Source organism: Oryza brachyantha, chromosome 11 (genome assembly GCF_000231095.2).
Source record: "Oryza brachyantha chromosome 11, ObraRS2, whole genome shotgun sequence".
Taxonomy (NCBI): Eukaryota; Viridiplantae; Streptophyta; class Magnoliopsida; order Poales; family Poaceae; genus Oryza; species Oryza brachyantha.
Window position 1 is genome coordinate 10,132,696 of NC_023173.2, and position 17,081 is coordinate 10,149,776.

A 17,081-nucleotide genomic window follows, 5' to 3' on the forward strand; every position below is an offset into this window, starting at 1 on the left:
ATATATGATATGTTTCTCAGTAGTACTGAGTGGTAATACTTCATATCTGATTGGCATATATGGTAGAGAAAAATTGTGAACAATTTAAGCACGTGAGTTAATACATTATTAATGAGTCATACATCTGAATAAATGTGCCCTTCGGAACATAGTGTAAGCAATCATCGCTAGAAAACCTTTCTTCAAATATTAAATTCCTACCTTCTATGCATTCATATAAGGGGAGCGAGAAGGGCAGGCATGTGAGTTTGATCAACAGAATGATCAACATGATACGGTATAAACTGGATGAAATTTATAGCCTTGATCTTGCACTGCCGTGAAGGTTGCACATGCAGTTACCTGGGCCAATGTCGGCCGCAACACATGGGGTACTGATTTCTTTGTCATGAAGCATTATATATCTGTTCTCTGCAAGTTCATCAACAAATCTAAAAAGGTGTCTAATGCTGACATTTGGCATTACCACAACATGTGCCAAGTTTCCTTCGCATGCAAGCTGCCACTTGCGAACGAACACCTCATCTTTTGGCCTTTCAAATATAACAGTGCTACTTCCAGGGTTTAACAAGGTACTTACTCCTTTCTTCTTAAGTAGAAATTCTAGGTATTCTGCCTTTCTTATACATGTTGTCACTTTCATCCGAATACCGTTGTACCCTAAACATTTCAAGGTATACCACATAATGATTGGAGCGTGGCCATTTCGGCTCCCTGTTATGGTGGCATCCCTTGAAGCAACGTACTCAATGTTTGTCGACATGACAAGATTGATATCTTTTAACCTGTTCACCACAACTCCACATGGTGTGGGGCATCCCAATAATTTATGGCCCGAAACACTAATGCTTCCTATTGACTTCTTGAATGTCAGTTTTGGCTCCTAAAGAAGTAGAATGAGTTAGTGATTGCAAACTGAAATATATACCGGTTCACTAGCATGTATATATAATAAGATAGAACTTTTATTCTGACTAGTTTTTAGTGATGCCTTATTTTAGTGGTATACTTATACTAGCTATTGTGACTGAGCAACAATCTGAAACATATATCTATTCATTTAGTGCACATTCAAAACATAGGAGCGGATGAAGTCTATTTATTGACAATAAATGAATAACATATTTTCAAAATGTTAGTGTCATCCATATATACTTTTGTAAATAATAGGTTACGCAAAACCATGTTTTGCAGTTTTGAAGCTGCACACAAAAAACAGAGGTTTTGCATATATGGTGCATAACCATGGGTATTATGTTTTTGTAGTTTCAGAAAACCACACTTATTTAACAAATTCGACTGGGTACTTGAAGCAATAAAAATTTTCGTTCGGTAGCCACATCAAAATTTTCACAGTAATGGAAAAAATTCTTACGTGATTGGATAAAAAACTCTATGTTCTTCTATAACATATCAGCATATATCACCTGTAGTCCAAAACCCGTACATGCCATGGGCAATTACTATTTGTGTTAAAACGTTTAAAATATTAATTGCATACAAAAGTTTAAATTACCATTTCAATCACACCCGATTGTATGTAAGAACAGTTCACATAAATTACAATATTGTAAAATTGGTTTTGATTTTTGCAATTAAACTGGAAAATTGTTAAATTGATAATCCAAGATGTGCAGAGGCTCATATCTATTAATTACAAATTTATTAATAATTTATTCTTAGTGTATGTAAACAAAGACTCCGTGATATTATTAATAGCGCATCCACTTTATCGAAATTTTTACCACAATCTGTGGTCATGAGACTCATGGGAAGATCTATAGAACCGACTAAATTATATCTGTACCTAATGCTTAATACATTGGCAATTGTTCTATTCCCTCCGTTTTTTTAGTTGACATCCTGAACTTTTCGGTCAAGAATTGACCATTTGTATTATTTAGAAACTTTACATAATTATTATTAATTTTTTATGATTGAATTTATTACTAAAAGAACTTTAAGCATGACTCATAATTTAATTTGCATATTTACACAAAAGTTTTGAATAACACAAGTGGTCAAAAGTTGATGCAAAAGTCAATGGCATTAAATAAAAAACTGATGGAGTAATTACTTACTAAATTGAGAAGCCAAAAGGGGTACAGTACTATAATTGTAAACTTCATAATCATAAATCCAAAAACTAAATAGAATGCAGTACTTTTAGTTGTATGGTTTAGCTGAAACACATTCTTAATTGCATGTTTACAATTATATTTACAATTGTATGGATTATTAATATTTGAAAACAACCATCAATATGAAAATAAAAGTTTTAGTCAGGTTGGTTAAATGTTTATTTTCCTAAAATTTGTATTTTGCCTAGAGTGCAATAGGCTCTGTGCGAGATGCTACTAGGAGTAATCAGAAACTAATTAATTAATCATATACTCCGTTCGTATTTTAGTAGACGATCCCATTGACCTTTGTGACACATTTGACGATTTGTGTTATTCAAAAAGCTGATGTTATATCACATATTTGGTTGTGATTAAATTTATTACCGAGTGTATTTTAACTCTAAATTAAATTTTAACATATTTACACCAATTTTTGAATATATAAGATGAGCAGTGAAATCTGTGATAGAAAGTCAAAGACATCATGTATTAAAAATATAGTTGTAGTATTTAAAGGGTAAGAGGGTGTTTGGTTTGTGCTTTGGAGAAGCAGGACATGGCCCTCATGCATATATGAGTAGTGTTTGATTGGTATCCTACTGCCTATCCATTCAAGATGTCCTTCAAACTATTAGTAGAGTTTAAGATAGAAGTAACAATATCCCAACATGCATTAAAATATCATGATTTTTTTATATGGATAGTGGTTATATCATGCCCTACACCACATTTTTTACATGGAACCAGAGCGGTGTGGCTAGTGTGAAGATACAAATACAAAGTGGAAACAAGATTTGGATGTCATAAATTATATGGATTCAGATTAAAAATGAAAAAAAATATTGTTCGGTGTTAGATGTAAATAGAATCAATATAACATCACGTCAATGGTACAAGTGGAAGAAATAGACTAATAACACAAATGATGAAATGACTACTGCTGTCTATTGTGGGTGGTGGCAAGGGTGCAAACGAATCAGATCATATCCGATTCAATCTGCTTCGAATCCGTCTGAAATGAGGACATGGGAAACATTTTTCGATATCTAACAAATATGAATTTGGATGCGGTAGTGGCATGCAGATATGGATGGAGGCGTGGTTTGAGTGATGGATACGCATTATCCGATAGTTATTTTTATATATGGAAAGTACGACTTTTAGCCCATGAAACAACTTCAACCCAAGCCATCCAATGATGTTAAAGTATTGTATATTGATAATTGAAGTGTAGAACTATAAATACTTGTCTTTGGTACTATATTATTTATCATTTGTAGTTATAGGTAGCATCATAGTAATTTGTTGTATTTGTATGAACTATGCTCTGTGGACAATTCTACAACACATAGTGCTATATTTATTTAACAACACATAGTGTTTGTGATATTCCTATTGCATTGTTTCCTGTCGCAATGATGACTTAATGATGTAACAACTGCACACATATGTCATATCGATAATTTTAATCCGCTTCCAAATTGTATAACATCCCGTTCTCCATAACTGTGTAGCCTAGCCCAATTGACAGGCGTAGCCGAGGTCAACCCGGGAGATATACTTGGAGGGGGTGAGGCCATATAAGTTTGTACCCAAAGCAATGGACGGTTTATAATAATTTGAGGGTGTCTTGAAAACATCCATAAACTACAGTACAAACAGCGCTGGAAAATTGCAATATTAAAATAAATAAGGAGACCTACCTGTTTTATAAATGGCAGCATGAGGCCACCAAGAGCACCATCACAATGGATATAAAATCTGCTGTCGAATCCACACGTTTTCAGTGTTCTTATGACCTCATCAACATCATCGACTCCCCCCCTCATAGTAGTCCCTAGAACAACATGATACTGAGAATATATATAGAACAAACTGAGAAGTTATAAATTCAGCCTATTTGATGGAAGTGCTAACCAATATTGACATTAACAATAGCCGGCCTTCCCGAATTCTGGAGTAGTTTATAGCTGAAATCATCGTAGTTCATCTCTCCATAAATGGAAGTGCTAATCTTGATGCATTGAGCTCTATACATCTTAGCCGCCTTGAATACAGAGTAATGCGAGTCCTTTGATGCATAAATTATACCGTCTGGGAACAGTTCTCTCCTATTCAAGTCAACATACATGGATGCTAATGTCAATTGTTATCGACACAAATAATCAATAGGCCCAAGGGAAAGTGACCTAATACTGACTGAGAATTTAAAAGAAGAGTTAATAATGAATTTAATTGCCATGCCTGAAACAAATAATCTCCAATCAGTAACACACACTTTTTTTTAGCTTATTACATCGTTTGGATAGGCCTAAAAATCCTTGAGTTCAGGCAGACTTTGACACCCCTGTGCTTATGCTTCTGTTTCCTAAGCCAACATTTGAATTTTCAATATTAAATTTAAACTTGATTTTTGTGTTTTTTCACCATACTTGATTTTTCAGTCTTAACTTTTATATCGTTAAGAATATGTATCGTAAAGTTTTATTTATAAATTATTTTTTATTTGGAAATATGCCTAAAAAGCCAACAATCACCCCCTGAATGAATTTGTCGCTTCAGTATTAACCTAGGCATTCGGTTTCAAGTTATATCTCGGTTTCAACTTGCTCTATCCGGTGGCTGCCGTCTCTACCGCCAACCTCAATCCACATTTGAGCCGTCCGCTTCCAAGGCCACAGGAGAAGATGGTTTCATCAAACTCCTGCATTCTTCCTTCTCAGGAAACATCTTATTGGTGTACTAGATGCTTGAGGAAATTCCTCAATGAGAAAATTTCGTGTATGCTCTATCAGTCTTGCCTAGAGGAAAAACAAAGGAACTTTGGAACGTTAATGGATAAATCTGGCTGCTGTTTTGATGATTTCTTTAACTTTTATCTACTAACAATCCAGATAAAATTCAGGTCTTCAGTTACTCCTAATGGTTCTCCTTTATTCCATTGACAATTGTGTTATTGACTTTTTTTGACAGTAGTTGAAAAGCTGTTGATGGTTGTTTCATGAAAAAGACAGACTTTAGCATGGATCTTTTCAGGTAAGTTCACCCCTTCAAGGCCATTGGAATCAGCATCTCAGGATGGCTGATAGTTGTTTTTAACATGATCCAGATGTTATCATGTTTTTAGCATTAATCTCCGTTCTCCATTACATAAATCATTTTTTTCTGATTCAAGTACTAATTGAGATATTGTTGGGAATAGTCCCACATTAAAAGTTTAGGATGAATGGTACCAACATAAAAGGGGAGGAGTCTCTCACCTTATAAGCTAGCTTTTGGGGTCGTAGAAAGGCCTCCTCCCGGTTGGGTCGATGTCTCCTGGTTTTGGGCCAACAAGTGGTATCAGAGCTAAGCTCATAATCTCTCTAGTGTCGTGCACACTCATATGGTGTAAGCCCGAAGTCCAATGGACCGTAGGTGTGAGGCCAGTGTGTGCCTATTTGTTGGGCCAGTTAGTGGACCGCGGGTGTGAGGCCCGTATGTCCTCGTGTGTGGAGCTTGTCAGTGTTAGAGATATCATAGTTACAGTCATATATTAGGATAGGATTGATTTATGTGGACTCCTTCTATATTTATAATCATTCCTTATCTCTTCCCTATGTACTCCTATATATACCAGCCCCCCGAGGCTCAATACAATAGATCCAATATTCACAATATTCTCTCCCTCCTCTACTATCCGACATGGTATCAGAGTGGGCAATCTAGTCACCGCTCTCACGCTTCCACTGTCGTCGCCCCCGGGAGCGATCTAATCTCTTGGGAGTGGCCACCTTTTTTGTCAGCACTAAGGGGACCAATGTGTGACGGGGAATTTGTTGGGAATAGTCCTACTTTAGGGTGTTAGGAATTATATAAGGGGCTGGCCCACGTGAGGATTAATTTCTAGAAAATCACAAAACTCCACCTTATGATAAATGAAAATTTTGGTGTTAGTTTTTGAAACTGATCGGATCTTTTCATACGTGTGAGTCCGGATATGGTAGGCGTATCAGATCTTTCCATACGTGTGAGTCCGGATATAGTAGGCGTATCGGATCTTTCCATGCGTGATGAGTCCGGATAGGTTAGGCGTACTGATCACACGTCCTATATACCGAACCGCTACCTCTCCGCAAACACACGTGAAAACAATCTAGGGTTTGTCTTTTCCTCTGTGCTACACCGCCACCATCGTCTACTCCATCCCCTCCGCCGGTGTGCACCGGCAATCGGAAGAACAGCTCTCCGGAACCGTCGCCCTCGTGAAGTCCTGCACCGGGAGAGGGTAAATAAGGTTTTTGGGAAGCGCTCCGCGCGACTGCTTGCTGTTCGTCCACGACGACTCGTCTTCCTCGTCGATCGGTTGCGGCTCACCGTCGTCAACATCCTACGCCGCGAGTCGTTCGTACTGCGCTCAATCTCCTCAGAACAACCTTCGGTTCAGGTTAATTATGTTGAATCTAGTTCTGTATCTGTTTAACCTATTCATGTATAGCTCTTTCGCATACATGTTTAGATTAGATCTATTCATGTTGGTTGATTTATGTCTTGCCATGCTTTCGTTTTACAGTGTCATGATTTATTTATGCGATCGATTAAATATTAGCAATATAGGGTGTAGGTTTTGGGCTAACAGAGATGCCGTCTAGGCAGGACAGCATCAGAGCTCTGTTTCTTCATGTGTTTGTCCGAGAAGATTGCCGCTCACTCCCATAGGCAGATCCAATAGTCGGCATTGCCGTTGCTGCCATCTATGGCATCAATGGTGCTGGGTGAGAGGACATGGGGAAACAGCAGGGAGAAAATCCAATGCAGTAAAGAGGAGGTGAGAGAGGACCGAGGAGAAGAAGAGGAGTAGAGGACCTATATAACACTGAGAGAAAAGAAGATTTTTTTCTCTTGTGAACCTCTTAACATCCTGCGAAATTAACCTTTCTTTTATTGGCGCAGCTGTTAAGAGTTGGCTTGTAAAAAAATAAAGGGGTGTCTAAAAGATCAACTCTGTAGTAGTGAAATGGTGTCCACTGAAATTAAAAGAACATTGCTGGTTAGAGAGTGAGTAATATGAGAGGTGAGTGCAATTGTTTGAGAGATATGATGGTGAGCGACAATAGTTCGGCATATTATATAATTTGCTTACTTGTTATAATTAGTCATAATGGTAGTAACTAAAAAATGATGATGTGAGTGATTTTGTTTACATGATACTTGTTCTTTTTAATGTGACTAGCTTCTTGCAAAAATATATTTCATCTATCTTTTTTTATATGATGCTGTTAATTTTTATGTTTACATATGATTATTCATCTTATAAAAAAATATTTTTTTATTATTTTATTATTATTTGATTTACTATCATAGGAACTTAATTTTAGTATGACTTATAATTTTACATATTTGAATGAAATTTTCAAATAAGACATACAGTAAAACATAGATGCAAAAGTCAACGGTATCATATAAAAAAACATAGAGCGAGTATGATGGAAGAGTCAACAAAAGAATCTAAAGAGACCAATATGCAGTCCTCACAATGGTACTGGAAAAAGATTGAACAAAGTGCAATTACATAAAAAAAACCTTGAAACTCGGTGGTGTTCCCAATATAATGCTGTTAAGAGTTGAAACAGTTTCATCCCATGTGACATTCATGTGATCAAATCTGTGGAAAAAGGTGGTTTAAATGATAGCAATAGCCGTGTCAAGCCCACCGGCTTGTAGATTTTCTCAAGGTTTTGGTTCCTGCTTCATCTCCACTTGATGTGGATGATCTTGGCACATGGGATTACTTTATTGTTTTGTTTACAAAGTAAAGAAACATATATTGGATTCTATGTACATAACACGTAATGTAGGTAATGAAGGAGAATTTTTAGGGGATTAAAGATGATGGCTGTGAATCCTTGTAGGAGAAAATATGTGCATTACGTGATGAACCTAGGGTAAAGATGGAAAAGGAGTCACAAAACAATGAAAATGACACACCACAATAATTACCAACACTGTAGATGGGACGATTCGAACCCTGTTTTGGATTTTCTACTAATCTAGGCACGCAATCATGCATAGGATTCTTTTATTCAGATCAAACTAGATATAGCCTCATGGAACTTTCTAATTAAGCTTTATGATTTTAGTTCAGTTCAAATTAAGAACCTCACTAACGAACCTTCGTTATACATTCGCCATGTGTATGTTGGTGAAAGATTTCTGAACTTGAACTTCGTTACCCGACATGTAAAATTGATGGTGGATACAAAGAAGTATCTTGGTTTTTCCTTTGGTCCGTAATATAATCTTTTAAACACCAGTTCAGAGGTCCGCGCTTTTTAGCATAGAAAATTGTACGGATAACACTACCAAATCATATTGGCATTGAGTTCATAAATGATTGAATTTGCTCTGTTGAGCCAACCTTTCTAGATACAATTCCAACAAATATTGTCACGTACCACTTTCAGAATATATATGGAAGATCATAAACGTCCAAAAAAAGAAAGCAACAGAGAGCAAATAATACTTACCTTTTTCTTAGTATTACAAATAAATTAATATAAATCATTGTGACATGTTGTATTTATCTATTTCCAACATACTCCATATTATATCTTTTAGGTCAATTTTGGAGTTCTTGAACTATAGCAAAATCATAGTCCGTATAATGCTTAATGATTAGATGGTTGGATTAACAAACGAGTTATTGGTTGTCTCGGTAACACTAATCTTTTCGCTTATGATTATGCTGGTAAGACAAAAGTCCAATTTTTAATATTAAATTTGGAGTTAATTTTTATGTTTTTGCACCAAAGTTTATTTTCCAGCCTTGAATTTTAAATCGCTAACAATACCTATATAAATTGTTTACTCACAAATAATTTTTTATCGGTAAATATGCCATTTGGCCTATCTGTTTCGTACAAATCATGCTTCTTGGTAAGGCTTCGGTAGTTCGCTTCAAAATCATGGCTCAGCCCGAAACCACCGTTCAAAATGAGCATTAATGTATGTAACGATTGATAAATTTACAGGGTTAACTGCACCTTCTCATTTTAAAATTGGAAACGTAAAATGGGAAGAAAATTATATTTCACCATAAATAATTCAAGTACTCACCCGACTAGTAATCCATGCAAGTTCCCTTCTGTTCCTCCGCTGGTGACATATCCCCAGGATTGGTCTTTCGGGAGCTCCCAGAAGTTGGCGAACCAATCTAGTACAGCAACTTCAAACTTTCTAGAATGGATACCATAGTTGCTTTCCATGAAAGGATCTCCAATATTGTTAACGTGAAAATTCTGGAACTGGATGACAGGACCAACATCCAGCTCCAGATTGAATGGATAGCCTACCAAGATAAACCACATACTATATTATATTACACGACATATTTTCCCAAATTTACTTCCAAAGCAAGTAATAGAATGCAGCCATAGTGCGGAACTAAATCTACTCGTCAATTAACTTATCTAGTTTTGGTTTATTGGAATTTTATTTAGGCTTTTAATACTACGGAAGAATCCTTAAATAGTCTAAAAACTACAACAATCGTTGATATCCAGCACTCATGATGGAGCAGTCATTAGTGTAGGATTAAGAATTTTCATGTCACATACTCGGAGACTCATTTTTACAAACGCTACATGTTTGGAGACTCATTTTTACAAATCTCCCGGGGTGCAACAGTAGAAAAACGTTATGAGCCCGGCATAATGAATCGAGCCAAGGAAAACAAAACTCTACTACATCACGAGACATTCCACAAAAAAATTGGGTTGAGTGGATTTTTTAAAATTTGAAGTTGATAGTTTTGAAATTTGAGTTATAGAGCATAAAATATAGGTTAATAATTTCAAAATTTCAGTTGAAATCTTTAACTGTGAGTTGCAAGTTTTAATTTACACAGTTTTGAATTTGAGTTGATGTTTTCATAGTATAATAGGGAAGTTTCAAATTTAAGTTCAATTTTTTATAATTTGAGTTGAATTTTTAATTTTCAATTCAGATTTCATAATTTCATATCAATTTTTACTGGATTGCAGATTGCAGTCAAATTTTCCATTGAAAAGTTGGTGATAAAAATAAACGCGAGCAGAAAAGATAAAGCGAAACACCCTTCCGCTGAGCACAGGGGTCATAAAAATCAAAAAGGCTAATTTGCGTGCTCTCCCCAATGCGAGCCCACTCCGGCCCACTCTGTGCTACTCCGGCCCACTCTGTGCTGTTCTGGCCCATGAAGCCACTCAGCCCACTGAAAAACAAACATGGCCCATCAATGTGTAAAGTATTTTTTTACTTTATACGTATAAAGTTTACTTATATAAATTTATATGTATAAATATTTTTATATATTTAAATTTATATATATTACTTTTTGTGTATATGTAATTTTAATATGTGTATGTGTATATATACAAAGTTTACTTATATAAAATTTACGTGTATAAAATTACATGTATAAAGTTTACGTGTAAAAAATTTTATACGTATATATGGGAGCGGTCGCGAACTAGACCTCTCCGCCTAGGCACGGCAGCCCGGTCGATTTCGCGCTGGTCCAGTGCGGCGTGTCGGCCTACTAGAAGAGAGGTGGAAGCAACGATCTGTTCGCTCGCGCAACGCTCCCGCGACCAATCGCGGATTAGACCCACCCCATAAAAATCCTCACACAGAAAAGGGTATGACGTGTGTGTGGACCCTGTCCCTCCGAGTCTCTGAGCCCGTTATTATGTTCTATGTAGTGCTGTAAATATGGGCCACATATAACCTAACGGCATGGGCCCATACGAATCAGTGTTAGTGGTGGTACTAATTAAACCGTAAAGTACCTTGGCTAAAGCCAGCAGTACAGATATGTATACGATTATAAGCAATTTTACGGTAGCTGAGAACATACTATAAGATAAGGTATCATTTTTTTTTAATATAAAATTTGGTACCTTCTAGTATCATAGGTATCAAGAGTAATCAAATTTTATATAAAATCTTGGTATCTAGTGGTACCCACTCAGTTACCTCTACAATTATATATGGAATTCTGTAGCTGCCACAACTTTATCCGGCATATTCAAGTAAATCTTTTACTAACACAAATCTCAAAAAAAATAAATACAGTAAAATTCTTACTGTCAATGAAACTAATGAACAGGGGGGAACTGAGAAGTAGCGCTGGAAAGTAAACGTTTTCCACGAGAAATAGGGCGGTGGCACAGAAAAATCGAGAGGAGGGAACAATGGAGACAAAAAATGAAAATAAATACCTAGAGGGATGCATTTACGTGAGACATGGTGGTTATTTGACGTCGTTGACTTTTTTTAATATATGTTTGACTATTCATCTTATTCAATTTTTTTATCAAATATATAAAATTATATATATACATAAAAATATATTTAACAATAAATAAAATGATATAAAAATAATTAATAATTATGTAAATTTTTTGAATAAGACGAGTACTTAACATGTATAAAAAAATTAACGGTGTCAAAACATCTAGTATCACGTAGCGGACTGACCGTCCAATACATTTCCAATACTACACAAAGCCATTTTTACCGACAACCACCACCCTCCTCAACTTTGGCCCTGTTTAGTTCCCAAAATTTTTTCCAAAAACATCACATCGAATATTTGGACATCTAAATAAATCATTAAATATATATAAACATTAAAACTAATTACACAGTTATAGAGAAAATCATGAGATGAATCTTTTAAGCCTAATTAGTACATGATTAGCTATAAGTGCTACAGTAACCAATATTTGCTAATGACGAATTAATTAGACTCAAAAAATTCGTCTCGCAGTTTTCAAACGGAATCTAAAATTTGTTTTATAATTAGACTACGTTTAATACTTAAATGTGTGACCATATATATCGATGTGATATGTTCCCAAAATTTTTTTGGCAACGAAACGCAGCCTCTCATTACTATACTAAAACACCACTAAAGAATGACTGTCTCTACCTACTATTTATAATGTTCCACTCATGATGCATCTACTACCTCCCAAGATCCCACTCAGCAATAAATTAATTTAGAGCATATGGAACAGAATAATCCAATGACCTTTTTATATTAAATTCTATCAACTATATTAGAAATTGATAGCCAACACACTACTATATATCATATGAATGGTCAAATATGACAAGTCTTCCTCCCACTAAGCTATTTAGCTATTCATGGGTCTCATAGAAATAGATCCATATTTTTCGATGAAATAAAAAGAGTAGATATGGAGAGTGTATTAGAGACATCCGAGTTTTCAAGATTTGGATAGTGGTAACTGACTGTTAGGATTTTGAGAGTAGAGATAAATTATACGCTAATTTAGAGATAAAATCTTTTTACATAAATGCATGAATAGAGATTTGGAGAATCAAATTTTAACCATGCTCCTGGAGATTCTTTGCTACGTACAACTTATGAAGTCATGAGTGTCGGTTCACTTAGAAACTAACGCTGTTAGTTGTACAGGTTCGTGACGTGCCCGTTTGGAATGCCATTTTTTATCATTACAATCAATTAGCAATATACCTGTGCTAACACTACGGTGTCGTAATATTTTTATTCATATATTATTTGATTTTGTTAGTTAAATTATTTTTACCAAAAAATTATTTTTACCAAAATAGGTCTAATTGCAACTTAATTTGATTCAAGTAATAAATCAAACATACATGTGCTAGTATATGGTGATATTGATAATAAAAATCAAAGGATCGAAATAAAGTTTACGTTTCATATATTGCACAATTTTATCCATAGTTATATTCAACAAAAGCAATTTTATGGACATATGTGTACCATCCACATGCTATTAATTTAGAGGTCTATGTTGACCATTGGTGTGAAATATATACATATAAAAATTATTTATGAATTTGATTCTTATTAGTAAAGGGACTATAGGAATAACATATAATATACAAAGATTCAAAATTCAACAATGTGATATAAATAACTAATATGTGTCTTCACAACTGCAGACCGGCAACCACTTCAATTCATATATATTACATGATATGCACATAATTTTTAAATAAATTAATTAATTTGGACCCAAAAAAGTTGTTTATTTATTTTACGAATTCCTTATGATATTGTATATTTTCAATAAAATTTGAAAAATACAATCAGTCAACCATAAATGAGTCAACCATAGATCCCAAATTTGATGGCGCTTAAAAACCGGACATAGTAGTACAAATTGAACTGTGTAATAAATAGCTCCCGGAATTACCTATGAATCAATACGAACACATACATATTTAAAATTTATATAATATATGTACATATATATTACAAAATTAATTTTATACTCGTTCTTTTTCAATTTGACACCGTTGATTCATTCATGTTGATATATTCATATAGAAAATACCGAGAGAGTATTACAAATGCCACCGTGTAACAAATTTCTCTCCTTATTTCATATTGTCAACCCGATCATATATAAAAATATTAGAATATATATATATAGATATATATATATAAATTTCTCTCATAATTTAATTAATAACTGGTCTATTTTTATTTCACCATTGATTTAGAGGTCTATGGTTGACCCTTTATGTTAATATATATATATATATATATTATTTATTTATCAATTCAATTCCTTATTAGTAAAGGGACCGTATGAATGACGTATAATATTCATGTTTGCACAAAACTTTGAAAAAGGCGAATGATTAAACGAGGATTCAGTGTGATATAAAAATAATAAGGGAGTATTATAAATACCACCGTGTGCAAAATAGCTCTAATTATTCCTTTTTTGTCAAACCGAACATATATTAAAATTTTAGATTATATATATAATATATTTTTTTAATTAATATCCGGTCTATTTTTGATTTAATGCAGTAGATTTGAGGGTGGAAGGTTGATCATTTGTGTTGATATATACAAATGCATATATATATACCTATATATATATATGTATATATATAGAGTTTTACTCTCATCTTTCCTTTTATACCTTGAGGTACCAAATCGTTTATCAGCATTAGATCTAGCTAAGTAGGATGTGTACTGTTGGATCCAACGATTAGAAACGATTTGGTACTGCGAGGTACCAGTACCTCGAGGTATAAAAGGAAGGATGGAATAAAACTCATATATAATATAATATATATATATATATATGTGTGTGTGTTATATGAAATTGATTTTCTCTTTATGACTTTGATTTATTACTCTTTCAAAAAATATTCATGTATGATGACTAATTGTCTACCTCTGATGGATGTGCATGCATGTGCCAGGATAGAGCAACGGCTAACATTCATTTATAATCAATTTTAGTTAGTTAGCATGCCGCGGCAAGTTATTTGCATCCATGCGTGATTTGTATGCATGATTTGCATGCATGCATGATCTGCCTCAAAAGTGGAAAGTAAATGATATCAATTTCATGGATGATCTGAGCCGTTCATCTTGTTGCAGATGATTCTATCCGTCGGATTTGTCCCATGAGTAATGAATCTTTTGAGTTTATGCACTATAGGATAGATGCTTTTATATGTCATTTTCTAGTACTCCAAAGAGGTAGATAAATTTAGTAAAAAAAAACCATGTTGTTTTACTGGTTCAAGACTTATAATGACAAAAAGGAGGGTACCATTGCGAATGTGGTTTACCATGTTCTAAACAGCAAATGTCGGAGCTAGAACACATACCAAGATGGTAGGCAGACCTTTCCTGTAGCTGCTTCCTAAAATTCACCAGGAGATTGTCAATACGAAGCCTCCTCTGTGTGGCAGCCTGCTCATCTTTCGGAGGCTCGTCTATGTCATATGTGTCCGTGGCACTTGTTGCAGATGATCGAACAGAATCAACCAGGACAGAGTTAATATCTTCAGATTCCGCCATCGCTGGACACATTAGAGATATGTGAGCAGAGCCGACTGACGTCATCAATTCATCTCAAGTCATCGGACCCAATATATGTATGTAATGGAAACATTGTCACCTTGTTCAATTTGAGATAGATGAACGTAGCAAAGGGACTGATGGGGGCCGATTTCTGCTTCTTGGACGAGGTAAAGGTCAGTGAGATTTGAATATAGGAAGTGCTGGTGCAGCAAACACTGGGATCTCAAGCAGCAGATTTATAGGGCGCACATCGTGCCAGCCTCTCGCAATGCTCAGCAATCGAAAGCTAGCGTTTGATATTTATGAAACCACAGGCACAAATTGTCAACTTTCTGCATACCGTGTGAATATCAACAGATGTTAAACACATGGTGGATCTTGTCGGCATGTTGACATTAAACACATGGTGGACGCAAAGTGAGATTAACACAAATAGTATTCTATATAGACGAAAGTGAAGGATATTCTGCCGCATAGTGAAAAACAACGACGACTGCAAAGTCTTGCCAGCCCCACAAATATACGAACCAATGAGCCCCAGCTGGCCACGAAAAATAGCACCAAGTACAGCGAACAACTACAATGAGCAGAATGGTCAAAACATTTGGTGTCCCTGGTACAGTGGCTAGATGTGGGTCTATTTTCACCTCATCCCGATCAGCTGCAGTCACTACGTTTACCCGCAACTTATGCAGTTGTTGTCGTCATCCCCAGACGGTCCAAACCAGCAATGTGCATGTTAGCAAAACACCATAGCATATTTTTCTTGACCAGGAAGACTGCCATGACTTTGCCTAGCAGTGATTTTTCATTAATAATAAAGAGTTACAAATAATTATAGAATGACCAAACGTTGAATAAAACTATAAAGTTTTTAACCAATCAAAAACAGATTGTTTTAGGGGACCTTCATTCTACATATATGTAGAAGAAGCTCTTAGGAAAATGGGGTCTTCCATGAGTGAAACGATGGATTGATATCATCGAAAATAAGTCTGTTTCTCTGCTTCCAAATGTTCCATGCCGATAAAAAGAAGATTTCTAAGAATCCTTTCCTGCCATTCCTGCCAAATCTCTATTTTGCAAGTGTAATCATCTGGAAAAATTCAAGGCTGTGGTTCTAAATACCCAGATGTTACCACCACCATTTACTGAATGAGCACGTGCAGAAAAGGTGCAGTCTAGTTTCTCTATGGCTGCCACTACTTAAAGGACATATGAGATCATCGTTTTCATTTGCATATTGTCTTCTGTCAAGCATATCTGGTGTGTTTAATCTATCGGACAGTAAAAACCATGCAAAAACTTTTACTCTCATGACATATTTGGTCTTCCATAACCAAACATAATATCTCGGATATTTTTACCATTGATAATACTACTGTAGCAGTGGATATGGAATGTTAATCATCAAAATGGACGATTAAAACTGCGTACAGTTCGTAGGGCCTGTTCGCTTTGAAGGATTTTTAAAGAAAAATTAGGGAAATTAAACTTTTTACTCTAAAAAACATATAAAATTCCCGTGTTCCGAAGAAAAACTTATGGACTATTTGATAGGGCTCCTTATGTGTGATTCTATTAATCTGATTCTCCATTAATTAGATTCAGGACTAGGTGTTTGGCAAGAAACAATAATCTTGAATTCTAATATGAGGTTTCAAGATAAATTATCTATATACCCCTAGCATTAATTAATTTCCTCCTTTCGAAAGTCTATTAGATACCAATATTGTAGGTCCTGCTAATTTGGATGATTGCTAACTTGGGCGTAAAGTGTGAAAAGTTCGGGTAACATCAATTTGGTAATATGAACCCTGTTAAACCAAATGTAAATCTGGGATAAATGAAGGGTATCTATGATCAATTCAGTTTACTGCATTTCCCTCAATAATATTCTGCATTTCAGATGCATTAATTTATGCTGTCTCCAGTAGTTTTGACAGAATTGAACTCATATCTATAGGCTGCACGGTAAGCAGGTTGACAGGAGACATTAGGCTGCAGTTAATTTATCAAATTTTCAGATGCAATTCAACCCAGATCGTGAGAGAAAAGGAGAGTGGATTCCTAGAATCCCAGCAGCTTGA

General features: G+C 35.1%; 1 protein-coding gene across 1 annotated transcript; it reads right to left on the reverse strand.

Annotated features, from left to right (window-relative positions):
* Positions 1–295: 295 nt before the first annotated feature.
* Positions 296–14,988, reverse strand: LOC102701312 (serine decarboxylase 2-like). Its single transcript, XM_006663357.1, has 5 exons — positions 14,796–14,988; positions 9,219–9,450; positions 4,041–4,234; positions 3,827–3,960; positions 296–883 (listed from the first exon to the last, which is right to left on the reverse strand). The coding sequence occupies exons 1-5, from the start codon at positions 14,986–14,988 to the stop codon at positions 296–298; spliced, it is 1,341 nt and encodes a 446-aa protein (XP_006663420.1).
* Positions 14,989–17,081: the final 2,093 nt, after the last annotated feature.